The 19001-nt window shown below is 43.6% G+C and overlaps 1 protein-coding gene across 4 annotated transcripts in view; it reads left to right on the top strand.

The window, feature by feature from the left end:
* The window catches only part of LOC115163096 (unconventional myosin-Ic), a 64851-nt gene that overhangs the window by 21956 nt on the left and 23894 nt on the right, over positions 1-19001 (top strand). For 3 of the 4 annotated variants that reach the window (XM_029714705.1, XM_029714704.1, XM_029714707.1), the window contains exons 2-3: positions 18013-18168; positions 18426-18541. In XM_029714705.1, coding sequence (XP_029570565.1) covers positions 18013-18168; positions 18426-18541 — 272 coding nt within the window. Of the gene's footprint in view, positions 1-2326; positions 2710-18012; positions 18169-18425; positions 18542-19001 lie in introns of those variants that run through there. The other variant, XM_029714706.1, reaches the window with a different exon arrangement.

The following is a 19001-nucleotide window of genomic DNA, read 5'->3' on the forward strand; positions in this document are numbered from 1 at the left end:
CCAATGTTTGCCAATGAAGCATTGAGCATTCTGTCAACATACACTTGACATGGATTTAACCAACGCTAAAGTCACTGCAAATCTGTCTGATTTTCTTTTGTTTTGTTTTGTTCTCTGTCCATTTCTCTTTGTTTCTTTTTCCTTCATTCTCTGTTTTGTTCTCATGCCCAGCGGTGCCCATGTGAGAGGGGGAGAGTGAAAGAGAGCGAGAGAATGAGTGTGTGTGTGTGAGCGACCGAGAGAGAGCGTGACAGACCGAGAGAAACTCACACCGTCTGGAAAACATTACTCAGATTCCTGCAGGCGGGGGCTCTGATAATGTTCGCAGTGGTGAGAGGTAGAGAAACGGGTATGAACTACAATCCCCGAGCGCAGTTCTGCAGCGTTTATTGGAGATTACAGACAGCTATAGAGTATGTTTTGAAAAGTGAAGGTGAGGTGTAGATTATGTCTCGCTCTCTCTGTCACATGCTACGACTGCCAGCTGAGCAGTAGGCTTGTCCAATAGAGGGGGCTGGAGAGCGCTGTCAGCAGCAGCAAGCAGGGGGACGGCTGCAAGGCTGCAGACGACAAGGGTAAAAACGGCCAGGGTTTTTTACCTGAGCTGTGTTAGGGGCTGGCCTGGGGAAGGCTGGGACCTGTCTGCAGGGTGGGGCAGGAAAGAGGGCCACCAACCCCCAACATCCTCACCTGGGTGCATGAAACGGAGGAAAACGGACTGAAACAGAAAGGGAATATCTGTCTTTCACACTACTAAGCCGAACAGAGCTAAACCAAGCTGTACTGAGCTGGCCTGGTTATGCATCACCTAGAACTGTGCTGAAAAGGACAATGTGAAAATAAAAAATATCTGAGCTAGATATTCCATTTGGTTCGGGTCAGAACGATAGTGTGAAAAGGGTATATGTGGCTTGGCTGTTTGCTGCAGCCACCAGACACCTCCACAGACAGGAAACACTGACTCCTGCTAATGACTCTCATAAAGTTGGGATTTCCTGGGCCTTTGTGGTACACAGCCATCATACCCCATAACTCTGGAGCTCACCACCACGGTCATGATTTAGGGATTTCTGAAGTTTTCAGTTTATTTGCCCTCATTTTCACTCTTTGGGCCAGACTTCTGGACACAGATTAAGTCTACTACTGGACTAAAATCTTTCAATGGAGATTCTCTATGGAGCATCATTTTTAGTCCACGATTAGGCTTAATTTATGTCAACTGCCCTTTTTGTGTTTAATCAGAGCTTGTTAAAGGGTTATTATGAATCAAGATGGTTTCCTTAAAAGCAGTATATGGACAAGAAGAGACTGCAATCCACACTGATCTTGTTGTTCCACACTGATAACCTTTTTTCTAGGTAAGGAAACCTATGTACTGTTGCTGAACTATCCCTTTTTAAAGCTGCAATACGTCCTTTTTCTGGGGACCTGACAATTCACATAGAAATGTGTGTTTATAGGTCATTTTCATTGAAAGCATGTCTTAGAAGCGGTAGATCTGTTCTATGTTCGCTATTTCTATGCGTCCCGTTCTTAAGTTTTGTTTTTTTGCGTCTTTTACTTTTTGTACATCAGCTGAAAATATAATTTGCTTGGTTATGAAACATTTTATCTCACAGCAGTTTAGATGATACAATGATTCATTACACCAGGGTTTCCCAAACTCTGTCCTGCCCCCCCCACCCCCCCAAAACCAGGAAATGGCGGTGCGATTTCCGCATAGTGCGTCTTAAAATGTTCAAGCTAAAATTGTGTGCTTATTTCTTTGATTCACAGCGAAGTGGCTTGTACTGACTGCCAGACTGCTTTGGACAAATTATTTACAGTGTCTCAAATGGCACCCTTTTTCCCTACATAGTGCACAACTTTTGACCAGAGACCTATGGAATAGGATGGCGTTTGGGTCACAGCCATGGTGGTCATAATAACAGTCCTACTTAGTGACTTCTCAGGTGAGGGAGGCAAAGAAACTGGGAGCTGCTCGGCTCTGCAACATGGACTGTTCCACTCCCTGCCTGCCTTGGTTCCTGTTAAATCTCCACCTCCTAAAAGAAGGGAGGGAGAGGAAGGAAGAAGCGAAACTATATGATTCATCTATAGCTCATAAAACATTTTAGTAAACTACCGTTTTGTCTTTCTGTGTAAGTCGTCCTGTATTCTCCCATAGCCCCTCACAGGTCCCCCTCTCCTTGTACAGAGGGACACATTTTCCATTTCTTTTTTCTCTCTCCAGGGGTGGTTGAGTCCAGATGTGTGCTTGGAGATGTTTTTGTGGGATTTTTTTTTATGCCCCATCTGCCTTGTTTTAAGAGCAGAGGAGGCAGAGAGAAACTAGAACTAGTTCAAAGCTAGTGTTTCACCTTCCACTGTAAATCCCTTGTTGGGCCCTATGCTGGAGGAGAGACGGAATGAAAGGGAGAGAGAGAGCAGGAGCGTGGAGTGTCGCTACATAGGGACTGCTTACTCTGTAGAAAGAGGGAGGGAGAAAGAGAGAGAAGGTTGAGCGAGAGAGTGACTAACCGAGAGGGAGAAAATCAGAAAGAGGAGAGGTGACGGCAGCTGGGTCGCTCCTACACATGGCTCCGGAGAAGTTATAAAAACAAACGTTGCACGATCGCTCTGACGTGGACGACTCACATTCTGGTAGTATAAACAATTGTTAAAGCCGACCAATAAACAGGAAGGAGAGAGATGAAGTACAGAGCCACGGTAAGAAAAGAACTGCACGCTCACTGCTCATTCTGCTCAAAGGCAGCACTCAGCAACAACAGTACAAGTTTCATGTTGAGTTGTGTGTGTGTGTGTGTGTGTGTGTGTGCGCGTGCTTCAGTTTAAGTTGTGTACTTGTGGAGGTGCTTAAGGGCAGAACATCTGTCTAGGGGAGAGGGAGCTGATCGGTGGAGGTTTCGCTAGGAGAAACTTAATTAAGAAAATGTTCGCAGTGTGAATTAATTGCGTCACAGCTTTGAAAGTCGGTGCTCTTGAACTGCAAGGACACAGGAGAGAGAGGGGAATGTAGCTGGGTTTTTGACCAAAATGCACCAGTTTCACCTGACACCAACCTAGTTATCCATCTATGGGATTCTTATTTTCATATCTAGCTCTCTATCCATCACTTGTAACTGGGGGGGGGGGGGGGGGGGGGGGGGTGTTCTGTGATGAATACCACCCTTCTATCAGTTCTATGCGGTATCTATGTGGAGGTATCTGTTTATGTTGGTGTGTTTGCACCACTACAGTGTTGCAGTGGCAGGCCTGTGTTATGAGGCTGGGCCTGGATTCTTTGGCGCTGACTGGGAGTGAGAGGGATGATGCTAATGAAGCTGCTGTCAGTCTGTCACAGCACCGAGACAGCGCTCCAAGTCTTCCCCCAACCCTACTGCATGTCTTCCTGTCACTGTCACCTCCGCAGCCTGGGCACACATGTGACTCCGACTCTCTCTGGGGGAAGGGGTCTGGGAGGTACGACTGTGGGTGCATCCCAATAACCTCTGTTTCTTCCTGAAGTGTGCACTTGTTCACTACAACCCACACATTTTAAAACCATTGGATTGGTGAAGGCATAGGCTAGGCTAGGCTAGGAAGTTTCCACCATTTCATATAATATATTTTTTTGGCCTGCATGCCCCAATGTGTTTGGCTCCTACCAGCATGTTGTCCTCAGCCTACTTTAAAACTCCTCTGAGGGGTGCGGTCACTTGAAAGAATTCCCATGGAAAACCATTGACCCAGTTCAACCCCTGGTTGTATGTCACTGTTATGGTGGGCCAAATATGATGATTTGCACCGTTTCCTGTGTGTTTTGTTGACTTCAAGGACACGGTACGTAATCAAGTAGTGCTAGTGTGTATGAACCAAGGCTGCTGTGGACCTCCAGCTAACTGCACTAATGAGGAAGACGTGGACCAGCCCTTTTTGAACAGGGTCGTCTTCACTAGACACCAAATGGAAGAAAACTGTCCAATAAGAAATTGTATTTTTGTTGTTGTTGCAAAATCAGGTGCCCGATTTCTCAGGGTCTCGTAAGGAGTGCATTAGAAGTTGTCCACACTAGTTTAGTTGGAATGAATACAATATTTTGACCAACAGCAATATGACCTGTCATTCCTGGGTCCTGCTAGTCTCTCAATGAAAGCAGCACTCTGAGACTGCAATCAAAGCTACTCATACTATATGAGTATACATTGTATACAATACTTGAGCCTGCAATAGATGACTCCACTATTTCCTCCCTCTCTCTCCCCATCAGTAGCTCCTGATTTAGAATCTCATTGGGAGGAAATGCTGTTTATTTTAGTGGCACACTGCAGTGAGGGGCTGGTACACAGAGAGACACGCACTGATTACAGAATACACTGAGTGTCCCCTGAGAGACTGAATGTGCAGTCGCCGCTGGCTCTTATTGGCCGTGCGGTTGCTTTTCTTCTCTTTTAATTGGCTGATTTGTTTGTAGTGAGGAAAGGTCTAGTTTGCGTGAAGGTAAAGTTTGGCAGAAAGAAAGTAGAGAACCGAGCCATTTGATTTGAACCTGTTGACTGGTCTTCTTGAAATGCTCTAACCCTACGTTGGATCTGTGTTTCGGGACGGACATGAATCCTATACCTTGTCCTTTTCAAGGGGGATATTTTTTTCTTCCACAGCTGCCCGTATGAGTGGGAGATGGAGAATGTTTTCACCTGCTAATGTAGAGCTACACTAGTCTGTCCACTTTGACCCACATATGTGTATAGGGGAAAGACGTATAATGATTTCAAAGTAGCAAAAAATAAAACCGCAATTACAATTCCCTAAAAGGCTTGTTTATGTTCATTGGAGTGTCACGTATGCCCTTATATTAGTTATATGCAAGAATAAAGCCAATAATTCATTTTTATTGTGATTCATATGTACCCTAGTAAAATGTAATTCAGTATAACACAAGTGTTTTTAAAAAATCACAAGGTTATATATCCATGCTTAGACTGGCAGAAATATAACTACCCAGAGAAAATGACATTATTTTTATTTTGAATACCACGTATTTGATGTGTCATGGGTACAACTCAACATTTAAATTTTTTACAAAAACATCCTGCTTTACACTGAGAAAAAAAATGACAAAAAAAATCTATGAAAATATCTTTCACTTCATCCTTTGATTTGTTTTTGTCTCTAATGACTCAAACCAAAGTTATTGTATTTTAATATAAAATACTGGTGTTATACTGTGTGACAATATTTTGTTACCTTGAATGGCACAACTGTGCAAGAGGACAAATGCATTAGTGTCTAGTTGGAGAAACAGACGCCTCACAAGTCCTCAACTGGTAGCTTCATTAAATCGTACCCGCAAAATACCAGTCTCAACGTCAATGGTGAAGTGGTGACTCCGGGATGCTGGCCTTCTAGGCAGAGTTGCTAAGAAAAAGCCATATTGCAGACTGGCCAATCAAAAGAAAATATTAAGATGGGCAAAAGAACACAGGCACTGGTCAGAGGAACTCTGCCTAGAAGGCCAGCATCCCGGAGTCGCCTCTTCACTGTTGACTTTGGTGTTTTTTGCGGGTACTATTTAATGAAGCTGCCAGTTGAGGAATTGTGAGGCGTCTGTTTCTCAAACTAGACACTCTAATGTACTTGTCCTCTTGCTCAGTTGTGCACTGGGGCCTCCCACTCCTCTTTCTATTCTGGTTAGAGCCAGTTAGCGCTGTTCTGTGAAGGGAGTAGTACACAGCGTTGTATGAGATCTTCAGTTTCTTGGCAATTTCTCGCATGGAATAGCCTTCATTTCTCAGAACAAGAATAGACTGATGAGTTTCAGAAGAAAGGTCTTTGTTTCTGGCCATTTTGAGCCTGTAATCGAACCCACAAATGCTGATGCTCCAGATACTCAACTAGTCTAAAGAAGGTCAGTTTTATTGCTTCTTTAAATCAGGACAACAGTTTTCAGCTGTGCTAACATACTTGCAAAAGAGTTTTCTAATGATCAATTAGTCTTTTTTTAAATTATAAACTTGGATTCGCTAACACAACGTGCCATTGGAACACAGGAGTGATGGTTGCTGGTAATGGGCCTCTGTACGCCTATGTAGATATTCCATAAACAATCTGCCGTTTCCAGCTACAATAGTCATTTACAACATTAACAATGTATTCACTGTATTTTTAATCAATTTGATGTTATTTTAACAGACAAAAAAATGTGCTTTTTCTATTTAAAAAAAACTAAAACATTTGTAAGTGACCCTGAACTTTTGAACGGTTATGTACTGTGTGTACACACACACACATAGCTTCACATGCGTCCCTCTTTTTCAAGCCTTGAGGGGGGACTCCATGGCAGTCAATCACCATCAAAACGTTACTATAAACTTGAAGTAGGCCACTGATTCATATCATGGTATCATTAGACCTCTTTTGAAACAGCTCTTCTGAAGTCTGTCATTGTAAACCCTTATTGATTTCACCTTCAGTATGTTTCCGTGTGAAATATTTCTACAGTAACACTTCCTATGAATACCCGCATTATAAACATTTATGACAAGCTATCCATTCTAACTCACCATAAACGCACAAATGGCAGTTCAAACATTCTATATACTCAAAGATGATGCGTTAAAAGTGCTCAGGATACATTGTTGTGCTTTGATACATATCTTGACTGTTTTAATCATTTTGCTTCCTTCCTAAATGGCCACGTGTGACCTCACTTGCGGCCATGGAAAACCCAGAAGCTTCACAGTCAGCCTATAACCTTGAGAGAGACACATGACCGCTATCCCCTGTCAGTTCTGTAGTGAGTCCCAGTATGTAGTCACGTGTATGATCCCTGAAGTATCCATCTGTGTTACTCCCTTTTTTAATAACAAGGTAGAAGAGAGGAGAGCCAGACAACTGATTCATAGTAGAACATTTTTCAAAAGGGCAAAACTCTTGAGTGGCTAACCGTGCTCTCTCCGTAGAAGCAGATTATACCCATATTTGTTTTTAGTTACGCTGGCTGAAACAGAACTGGGGAAAGGCCTATATTCTCCACTTTCCCACAGACATAAATCCCTCCTTATTTTTACTCATGCTGCCTTTTTAGATGAGCCGAGGTAGACTGCAAACCGGATGTCATTGTTTTCAATGAGAGAACGATGCTGAATGCCGTTCAGGCTGGCGGTGAACGCCGTTCAGGCTGGCGGTGAACGCCGTTCAGGCTGGCGGTGAACGCCGTTCAGGCTGGCGGTGAACGCCGTTCAGGCTGGCGGTGAACGCCGTTCAGGCTGGCGGTGAACGCCGTTCAGGCTGGCGGTGAACGCCGCTCAGGCTGGCGGTGAACGCCGCTCAGGCTGGCGGTGAACGCCGCTCAGGCTGGCGGTGTAGATGGGACCAGGGGCGGAGCCAGAGGGGTCTCCGGGGGGGCACTGGACACCCCTGACATCTGATGTGCCACCCCAAAATGTCATTTGCTACTGGCAGTTTGATGCTGATTGACATCTCATTTCACCTCTTGTTGAAAGAAGCATTTACTTTGATGTTCGGCAGCGCAATTTTCAAATCGAGGAAGAGAGAATATTAACATTGGTTGTGAGAGACAGGAGAATAAGAAGAACCTACAGAAGAAGAAGAGAGAATATTTCCACAGATCCACGAGCTCTTTTCGCGATTGGCGAAAGCATCATATTTGAAGTAAGTTTTAAGGTTTAGCATCGGGTTTAGTTTTCCTGAGCAACTTCTACATAACTTACACAGCGATTCAACTTAACGTTAGACCTTTGGTTCCATTAACAGACAGTTAATCAGATAAGGGAGATCGGTTCCCAATTTAGCCTAGCATTATGTTTACATCTGTGCTAGTAATGCACGCATATACAGTGCAGTGTCCTAAATTAGAGTATACGAAAGTTTAGCTAATGTTGGGTAACTAGTAGGCTACAGCTGTCAGTGTTCAGCAAGTTAACATTCAGCAATTTTCGTACTTGAACTCTCAACTAAGTTATTATCAATCTGTTAACGTTACTCAAAAGATTTACTACAATTTGCAGATACTCCTTTACGATAGTAAACAGGCTAAAAAAGTATAGCTAGCTAAGTTACTTACTGCAGAGTAGGGCGAGCCATGATCTAACTAGTAACTTAGGCTGGTAGTTGATTTTAAGGTACAGTATGATGTGATTTGTAATTGAGATTGGACTAAAATCTGGGTAATTGGATGCTTAGATGTAACCATAGACTGTCTTATTTTTGCATAGGGTCAATTAAACATGAAAAGAAAGGGAGAGATATCAGACTTCTGTTCCTAAAGGACACAATGGTAGGCCAGGCCTATACTTTAAACTACACATTTTAGTTACCAGTTGTTAGTATCTAATCTTGTGGATCCCTTTAATTATACATTTTGATAGAGATATGACACATTTAACATGTATTTCAGACGTTTCAAGATCCAGAGAAGAGGGTCCTGTACAGCCGTGTTTGAAAACATTTCCCAGAACTCAGCATGGTAATAGGAAAAGGGTTTTCAACAGCTCCTGGTATAAGGACAATTCATGGCTTGAATATTCTCTAAATCAAGATTCTACTTATTGTTTTGCCTGTAGGCATTTTTCTCTGCCCAATACACCTGAATCTGCCTTCACATCACATTCAGGTTTTTGTAACTGGAAAAAGGCGCTGTTTAAAGATTCTGGGTTTAAGCTCCATTCAAAGGCAGAGCATCATATCAATGCTATGTATGCTTGGAATCAGCATAAAAGGGCTATTGACAGCAACTCAATGTTAGATGTCATAAATGAGGACCGGAAAAAGAAAGTTGAGAAACTGTACTTGCATTAAAACAATTGCAGATGTGCTCCTATTAACTGCCACTCAAAATATAGTGCAGAGAGCTCATCGAGTATCTGACTCTTACAACAAGGGTAATGTTTTGACAATCTTAGAAGAAATAGCAAAGCATGACCCTCTCATAGAGAAAAGGATGAATGCATGTGGCAATGCTAAGTACACAAGCCACCAAATCCAGAAGGAAGTTCTTGAGGTCTGAGCTGAGAAGGTACAAAGTGAAATAATAAGAGAAGTAAAAGAAAAGTGAAGTTTTTAGTGTAATTGCAGATGAAACCAAAGATTTAAAGAAAAAATAACAAATGTCCTTTTATTTGTGAGGTACTATTACAACGGGGCCATCCACAAAAGCTTTTTACACTTTCAGTCAGCTGAAAGCTTGCAGCAGGTCTCACAAAAAGTATAATTGATTGCCTTGAAAAAACATGGTCTGGACCACAGAAATAATCTTGTGGGGCAAGGCTATGACGGTGCATTCGTCATGAGCGGAAAGCATTCTGGTGTGTCTGCACGGATTAAAAACAGTGCAAGATTTGCATTTTATGTGCACTGTAATGCACATTGTTTGGATTTGGTTCTTGTCGATGCTGTAAAATCAGTGCCTGAGACGTTAACTTTTTTCCTCTCCTGCGGAAGCTTTAGAACTTTTGTATCTGGCTCGTACGTTCGTCTCAAGTGGCTTGCAGTTCAGAAAGAGCTGTATCCACAGCAGCAGCCCAGGGAACTACAGAGACTTACGGATGTAAGGTGGGCATGCAGATACTTGGCATGCCGTAATCTGAGGGACAGGCTTCCAGCAGTTCTGAGAGTGCTACAGGATATCACACTTTAAAATAGTGGTGATAGATCAGTGGAGGCAAGGGGCCTTCTTTCTCAGATTTATATTTCATAGGGCTTTTGGTTACCTTTTGTAAAGTGCTTGGTGATGCCAAATCTATTTCTGACATGATCCAAAAAAGCTCTCTTGACCTAGCAAGGGCTATGGATCTAGTAGGTGCCCTTTCAGACACATTACAGGACTACAGAAGTGAGGGTTACTTTGGAGAACTATGGAAAGAGGTTGAAGAGATTGCAGAGCATTGTAAAATAAGTGAGCCTAAAACAAGCTTAAGATTTCACGACTCATTGATGAGCACTGTAGGACAGAAAAATAGTGACCAAAGTGATGGTGAGAGCTTCCAAAGAGCTATCTTTTATCAGGTGCTTGACAGTCTCACAGCTGAGCTGCAGAGGTGTTTTTCAAAGAAGAATTGCGAGGCAATGTAAGGGGTCCAGTCTCTCAACCCACAGAGTACAACATTCTTCAATGAGGAGCCTTTGCTCAGACCGTTGAGTCAGATTTAGAGGACCTCAAACATGAGGTTCATCAAACCAAGCAGCTTCTTGATAGGAGAGAGAAAAGTGGAAGGGACAAACCGTCTACTCTCCTTGACTTTGTTGTGTTTCTAGAACCTTATAAAGGAGGTCTCCCATGAGTTATTTTGACTTGGTAAGATGTATATTGTTACACCAGTCAGGTGTGCTTCTTGCGAAAGAAGCTTCTCAGCTTTAAAACTGTTGTCCTAAGGTGGGTTTTAATTGGTGGTTGATGACAGGTTGTCACCTTGGAATTCTCAAGGTTGAGTCAAGGAGGGTATGCGCCCTCAACACGGATGAGTGTGTGAAACATTTTGGCAGTTTTCACCAGAACTGCAGAATTATGCTGTTTTAAATCTACCTAGGATAATTTGGCACTTAGGCGGTCCCTCTGGTAAAACCTGCACTGTGTACTAGCTAGTACACTGACATTCTAAAATGATAAATCTAAAGGGTATCTTGTCACACATATTTAATTTGGTCTTGATTAGGCCAATTACAAAACTTTTCTTTGCTATTAGTTAACGTATATGAGCATAAATATGATACTGTAGTTTGTAATATTGATGGGCACCAAAATTATTTGTATTTTTCAAGTCCAATTCTGCTTGATACCTGGTTTGTCAAATTGCATATTTTTTTTTTGTAAATAAACTATGCAATTTATCTCGTTGGTGCTTGAGCTTTATTTTCTGAAAATATTTGGGATATTCAACACTTTTATAGACCCAGATTATATATTCATGAAAACAGAGTGACCCGTGTGTTTGTGTGTGAGAGAAATGTAACTACAGTTACGAGGTAGAGACACTGACTAGAGAATTCTAGTGAAGTAACCCTTTTGGACCACACTATCTGCGACATTGAAGAACTCCCGGTTAAGTGAATTATCACTTCTACCTCTAATCACCAATCATAGGATTCATTCATGCTCCTTAGATGCCAGGTTCGGGTTACACACACACATTTTCTGTCATGGTCTATGGACCCCCTGAAGTAGCCTTGGCCACCCCATGTACAAAACTCTAGTTCTGCTACTGGACGAAACTTGCCACCAGAGTTAAAATATGAAAAATGTTTGCCGTCTGCGGTAGCACTGTTTGTTTGTTTACTGAAATCACGATCGCAACGCAGTCTTGATGGCTTGCTTTTACGGTTACCGTCTTGCTTTCTTGTCCCGCTATGCCGACTGTTATGACGGTTTTGGCGTCCCTCGTCTAAATGCAGCATTAGTCTTTCTCTTCTATTAATATTTTCTCAGGTAAATAATCTAAGCAATTAGTGACCTTTATAAAGAAGCCTTTATTCATTTATTAACTATTCAACCCCCACCATTCTGAAAAGGATAACAACATGAAATGATATTTAAGTGATAATGCCCGAGAAGCCGGTGTTTTGGAGGATATATTAGCACGGGTGTTGGCAAACCGTACCAATATATCCTCCAAACACCGGCTTCGAGGGCATTATCAGTTTTATACATTGGATTACCAACATATTCAAATCCTGATTTACATATTTTCATGACTTTATTTGAGGAATTATTTCATCCATCCACAAGATATTGTCCCGACACAAATCTAGGGTTGCTACCCAAGCCGGCTGGTCGTTTGTTCTATCGGTTCGGTTGCCACAGACGCGACCCAGTAGTTCATTCTAAATGTTCTATTGCCATACTGGCTTGGCTACGTTCTTATCCCTTGATTGCTAGCTAGCCAACTACGGCTAACTTACAGTCATGTCAAACAGTGTAGCCAGAATAACAACAGTAGCTGCATATCCTTTTGTTTACGCTGTTTTCTAGTGACATTTACTTGAATACGTCCTTAAAAATTAGTTGAGGCTCTCTCGTCAGGACACTGTTGTTCAGAGCAGCTAGCCAACAACACAGCTAACACAATCACTTCAAACTGAAGCGGGAAAGACTGCGAAGTAGCTGCACTTCGTTTCATTTGACCTTTAAGTAGAAATGTCTTTGTATATATCCATACAAATGATGCCAGCTGATTAATGATTTCGACTGGCTGAGAAGCGCTGGCTGCCTGTCTGTCTCGTCCTGACTTCTGACCTCCACACGTTCTTTATTATGGGACAGCTGGAGATCGAATTTGAATATTGAAACAATGTGGCAAATGTCTGAGAGACAGGCAGCAAGACTAATACACATCTCTGCTGTTGAAAACTAAATGTTAGTCTAAATAATGTGAGAATGTCTAGATATTTTTTATAGTGGAGATCAAGTTTACAACTTCCCTGGCTGGGCTGATGAGACTGTGAATTACGCAGTCAGAGTGAACAGAGTAAATAGGCATTTAAATCATAGATTTAGCCAGTGGTAACTTGTGGAATAGACACCGGCTGGAATGCGGTTTTAATCAACCAGCTTTCAGGTTTAGAACCACCTGTTTTATAATTAAGCAATAAGGCATGAGGGGGTGTGGTATATGGCCAATATACCAGGCTAAAGGCTGTTCTTATGGACGATGCAATGTGGAGTGCCTGGATACAGCCCTTAGCCGTTGTATATTGGCCATATACCACAAACCCCTCATGCCTTATTGCTATTATAAACTGGTTATCAATGTAATTAGAACAGTCCAAATCTGTTTTGTCATACCTGTGGTAAACAGTCTGATATACCACGGCTGTCAGCCAATCAGCATTCAGGGCTCAAACCACCAAGTTTATAATATGTAATAATGTAACAGGATACCATGGCTAAGGACCACTTACAGTTTATTTCCTTATAGCAACATAACCCCTTATACACAGTGGTGGAAAAAGTACCCAACTGTCAAACTTGAGTTAAAGTAACGATACCTTATTAGAAAATGATTAAAGTGAAAGTTACCCAGTAAAATACTACTTGAGTAAAAGTAAATCTACTTAAGTATCAAAAGTAAAAGTATAAATAAATGTAAATTCCTTAGCAAACGGATAGCCAGGGGCACACTCCAACACTGCAACATAATTTATAAACGAAACGTGTTTAATGAGTCCGCCAGATCAGAGGCAGTAGAGATGACCAGGGATGTTCTCTTGATAAGTGTGTGAATTGGACCATTTTCCTGTTCTGTAAAGCATTTGTATTTATTATGGATCAAAATGTAACGAGTACTTTTGGGAGTCAGGGAAAATGTGTGGAGTAAAAGTACAAGTACATTTTCTTGAGGAATGTAGCAAAGTAAAAGTTGTCAAATATAAATAGTAAAGTACCAATAGCCCCAAAAACTTTAGTACTATCAAGTGTTTTTACTTTACGCCACTGCTTACACATCACTCAATGTAACTGCAATGGATAATGTTTACATCTCTTGTCTGTCACAGCTGTTATACATCACAGACTTAAAGATGCTGATAATACCAATGAACCCTTTTCAGCTGCTTGGTTCATACTGTATATCACAATTTAGACCTTTTTAAGCAACCAAAGGGCAATGCTAAGGTCAGACAAAGGGCAAGCATTGTTTTGTGGTTATGCAGCAGACACACTCTTTCCCTTTGCCACGCCCGGTTGTTCACTGCTCTGTGAGAGCAGGTAGAGTGAACACCAAATTGACTCTCCATGCAGAATTCTGCAAAATGATCTTGTGTACAACGTAAAACACCAAATAATGCATGCAGAGCAGAATTAGACCGATACCCGCTAATGATCAAAATCCAGAAAAGAGCCGTTTAAATTCTACAACCACCTAAAAGGAAGTGATTCACAAAACCCTCCATAACAAAGCCATCACCTACAGAGATGAACCTGGAGAAGAGTCCCCTAAGCAAGCTGGTCCTGGGGCTCTGTTCTCAAATACAAACAGACCCCACAGAGCCCCAGGACAGCAACACAATTAGACCCAACCAAATCATGAAATAACAAAAAGATAATTATTTCCATGTGTCGAGCAATTAACAAAAAAACAGCAAACTAGAATGCTATTTGGCCCTAAACAGAGAGTACACAGTGGCAGAATACCTAACCCAAATTTAAGGAAAGATTTGACTATGTACAGACTCAGTGAGCATAGCCTTGCTATTGAGGAAGGACGCCGTAGGCAGACCTGGCTCTCAAGAGAAGACAGGCTATGTGCACACTGCCCACAAAATGAGGTGGAAACTGTGCTACACATCCTAAACTGCCAAATATATGACCATATTAGATTTTCATATTTCCCTCAGATTACACAGATCCACAAAGAATTTGAAAACAATCCCAATTTTGATAAACTCCCATATCTACTGGGTGGAAAGACTGGGAGGGTAGGAGAGAATGGTTGAGGCGGAGGGCAGGAGAAAGAGGGCAAGGGTGGGAGAGAGGGAATGACAGAAGTGTTGAGAGAGTGGGAGAGCGGATTAAAGAGGAGGGGGCCAGAGCAGGCACACAGCAGTAGGCCTAGGTCCTTTGTTTTCTCCACAGGATTTGGAAAAGGTGACCGCATGCTGGTAGTGGCAGTAACGGCATGTACAGTTGGTAGCGCAGGAGTGTTGGTGTGTTCAACAAGGACGCGTGCGTGCGTGCATGTGTGTGCGGTCGGAAGGGGCAGAGTGTGGGGAGGCAGGAAAACAACCATAAAAGCCCCATTGAGGAACAATGAAGTAATGGAGAGAGGTGGTGTTGGGAGAACGCTGAGAGAATGGGAAACTGAAGCAGGAGAAAAGGGGTCCCTCTCCCTGTCAGAGAGAGAACTCCCTCCCTGTGTTAAGAAGAATGTTGGCACTGTTCCATTGTTTCTTGAAATGGTTTCGCCATAGAAATGGAATCAATAGAACGGTCCACCCACCCATTGTGGCCTCATTAACTTAGATGGGGATGTCCGTTCTTGTAGTTATATTTCTATGGCTTTCTCCTGTCTTATGTCAGTTGCTGATAGTCAATCAATTAGCCCATGTCAGCTAAAATGTTTTAGCTGGCTAATTCAGCAATCTATCTGAACTTGTTATCGTGGTCGAATTACCAGTCGGGTGCACCCCATTGATTTTGTTAGTCAGTTTCATGGATGTGGGTATGCAGACCCGCAAGCAACCATGGCCCCTCATGATGAGTTCAGATTTGTTGTGGCCCTCACCCCTCTCAAAGTTGCTCATCCCTGGATTAGATGTCCAGATAACGGGCTTCTCACTAATGAGCCCTGTGAGAAAGGAGGTTCCTCTTCCTGTCAGAGAGCAAACTCCCTCCCTGTGTTAAAAAGAAAGAGAAGAATGTTGGCACTGTTCCATCATTTCTTGAAATGTTTCCCCATAGAAATATAATCAGTAGAATGGTCCACACATGGCATCATTAACTTAGATCGGGATGTCCATTCTAGTAATTCTATTTCTATGGCTTTCCCTTGAATGTTGGTGCAATTAGATGCCCAGATAACAGACTTCTCACTAAGGAGCCCAACGGACCCTGGGAGAGAACTTCTCTCAGCGCAGCACCGACCCGGGACGGATCACTTTTTCCTCAGGAACTGCAGGCTCTTTGTGTTCCCCCGGGCCATGTGAAACGATGGCTCACCAAGGCTCAGGGCCCGTATTCCAAAAGCCTTTCGGAGTCGAAGTGCTGATCTTGGATCAGGTCACGCCTCTCCATATCATCGTATTTCAGTATGATCTGAAAAGGCAGAAAGTATTCCAGATCAGCCCTCCTACTCGGAGACTGAACTTGAAGGGGGGATGGTGGAGGAGAGAGAGGAGATGGAGGGGTGCTGGTGACCACAAGCTACCTAAAGACCCTCGGAGGGATACAGTGTGAATGAAGCGAGTTAAAAAGGCTGGAGTGAAAGCTTGAGTCATCACCCCATGAATCTTCATTTCAGCCAGTTTGCTACAGCATGAAAATAAACTTGCAGCATCCGGTTATGTGGATTATAATTAATGACATTTTTTTCTAAGGGTTGATACATTTTTTGTAAGGGAAAATCAAGTCTGAAATTTCAAAGTGGAAATTCCAAACTTCAGAAGCCTTTTTAAACCTCAAATATACTGCATTACAGGAAGGTTCTCCTACAACAGGGTGATCACAGTGAGATCCTACTTCCTGTAGGAATCATTAAGCTGGAACAACTCGCCCGCCATTAAGTCCTAACGCTGAAGTACATTAAATGGTGCTATTAGGTGTTGGTGTGTGGAGACTCCTCAAGCAGAGGCAATTTATTAGGTTTAAAGTCTAAAGGGCGCTACGCAGTCTTCACAAACGGGGCCGGCGAAGATCAGTTTCTGTTGCGCTCTGCGTAGTTTACGTACGTTTGTACGGCTGAATTTTTGGAACCTCCGTCGACCTCGTTTGCGCAGACTGTGTAGAGCTCTTAACAACCACTGGTCGTCACAATTGGCACCCTATTCCCTACATAGTGCACTACTTTTAACCAGAGCCCTTAAGGGACCTGGTCAAAAGTAGTGCACTATATAGGGAGTTGGGTGCCATTTGGGACATATCTAATGCGACTACTTCACTATCTCTCCTGTCATCTCTCATTATAACTCACTGTTGCTTTAGGGAGGGGGAGAGGGAGAGGTAGCAGGGTAGGGTACTGTGTGAAGCAGGGAGTTGTTTTTGGAACGTTGTGTACAGTGATGATGCTGGATAAGGAATGGAATCACCTCCTGGCAACACACACACTGGCACACGTTCCTCTCCCGTCTCCTCTCCTCCTCAGCTACACTCCCGAGTTCTGTCTGCTTCATCCCTCCTCTCTCTCTCTGTTTTTCTCCTCTGTGATACAAGCCGCATTGTCAACAGCTGCCTCACCTACTGTAGCCCTTAATTAGGAGGAGGAGCACCTCTCTCTCGTTCCCCTGGGCAGGGCCCTACCGTGTCAATAACAAAACAACAACATATGCAGCTGCTCTGTACAGTGTGTGGTAATGAACATGGACAATGAACAATAAACGTGCGTGCAGTCAGTGTGTGTGTGTGGACCCGTGTGTGTGTGTGTGCGCTGGCATAATCCTCTGTGCATCCCTCCAGAGTGTAGTGACAGATCTGTGTAGTGATAGTGACTACTGTATAGCGAGCCATGGATCTGGGTAACATTTGCGGTCTGGTGCGTAAAACTCAAGCCTCCATCGTAGAAAACAGGTTCCTGGGCAAACGCATTGACGAGCTGAAGGATGTAAGTTAAGTGTTTGAATGCACATATTATTTTTTTTAAGATTGGGGACTCTAGCTTGGATGGAGCCCGTTGGATGGAGCCCGTAAGACATTGGTGGAAGTGCAAACTTTTTTTTCGGCTTGGGTGTTCCTCCGCTTCTAGTTCTAGCTTGCACAAGATTACGAAGTGAGCTGTTTTCTAAGGAGAGCTCCTTGGTATGGAACACTGCAAAACTCCACTTTCTACAATAACTTTCTGTGTATGTTATTGAATGTGGGAGAGGGGGCGCTTGTGCTAACTATTCTTTGTCATAGTTTTTGATGGAAATGGGTACCTTTTGTGAAGCGTTGTGTCCATAGTGTGTTGAAGTACGTACTGTAGCTAGATTCTGGGGTACTGTAGCTAGATTCTGGGGTACTGTAGCTAGATTCTGGGGTACTGTAGCTAGATTCCGGGGTACTGTAGCTAGATTCCGGGGTACTGTAGCTAGATTCCGGGGTACTGTAGCTAGATTCTGGGGTACTGTAGCTAGATTCCGGGGTACTGTAGCTAGATTCCGGGGTACTGTAGCTAGATTCCGGGGCCGTGATGAGCGCTTACTTGTCAGGCATAAATGAACACTGAGAGATACTCACACGCAACGATGATTTAACTTAACCAGAGTCTGCTTAGAATGTCTCTTCTGTCTTTTGGTCTTTTTTTGCTTCTCTCTCCTGCCTTATTTTTATACCGACAATGGTTCCTATTGCTGACCTCCCTCTGCTCCTCTTCTCTCTCCTCCCTCCAGACGTTGGGGAGTGACGGGGTGCGGATCACCATGGAGAGTGCCCTGACGGCCAGGGACCGGGTGGGTGTACAGGACTTCGTCCTGCTGGAGAACCACACCAGCGAGGCAGCCTTCATGGAGAACCTCCGCAAGCGCTTCAAGGAGAACCTCATCTATGTAAGACTCCTACCCCAATTACACTCACCTCCCTGGGTCATGTTCATTAGGTAGCAAACAAAAGCAAAAGGGGAAGGACTACCTGAACTTGTCCAATAAACAACGCTTGTTTTTCCGTTGTGTAACATGTTGCTGCCCTCATGAATTTGTGCCTGCTGAAGATACACTGTATTTGTATGTAGATGCATTCCCCCACTGTGTTGTCACCTTAGAGAGAGAGAGAGAGAGAGTTCATGGTGTCTTTGTCTCTCTCTCAGACGTACATCGGCTCAGTCCTGGTGTCGGTGAACCCCTACAAGGATCTGGAGATCTACACCAAGAACCACATGGAGCGCTACCGAGGTGTCAACTTCTACGAGGTCTCTCCCCACATGTGAGTAGCCTGAACCTGGGTGTCCCAACCCACCATCTGTCCCCCTCCTCTCCCATCCCAGTTGACTGAGTCGTGGACTAACAGTTATGTAACGGGGGGTTTCTGAGTGTCTGCTCGGCATACATTACGTCGGCCCTGTTTGTTTTGAGTTGCTAGGGGAAGAGGGAATTCCTGGCCGGTTCCTCTGACTCTCTGACCACGGACGAACAATGGACTGTATTATGGAAATTCCGCCATGCGCTCGACATTCCCGGCTTCGCTGCTCCTAGACTCCGTGTTTTCCCCCCCCCGTTCTACCCGACTAGGAAGCCAAGTGTTTTCTGTCTGTCTGAAGGGGAAAAGAGGGATGTGGGGGTCCCGAGTGGCGCAGCGGTCTAAGGCACTGCATCTCGGTGCTAGAGGCATCACTACAGACCCAGGTTCGATTCCAGGCTGTATCACAACCAGCCATGATTGGGAG

Source organism: Salmo trutta, chromosome 26 (genome assembly GCF_901001165.1).
Source record: "Salmo trutta chromosome 26, fSalTru1.1, whole genome shotgun sequence".
In the NCBI taxonomy this organism is placed as follows: Eukaryota; Metazoa; Chordata; class Actinopteri; order Salmoniformes; family Salmonidae; genus Salmo; species Salmo trutta.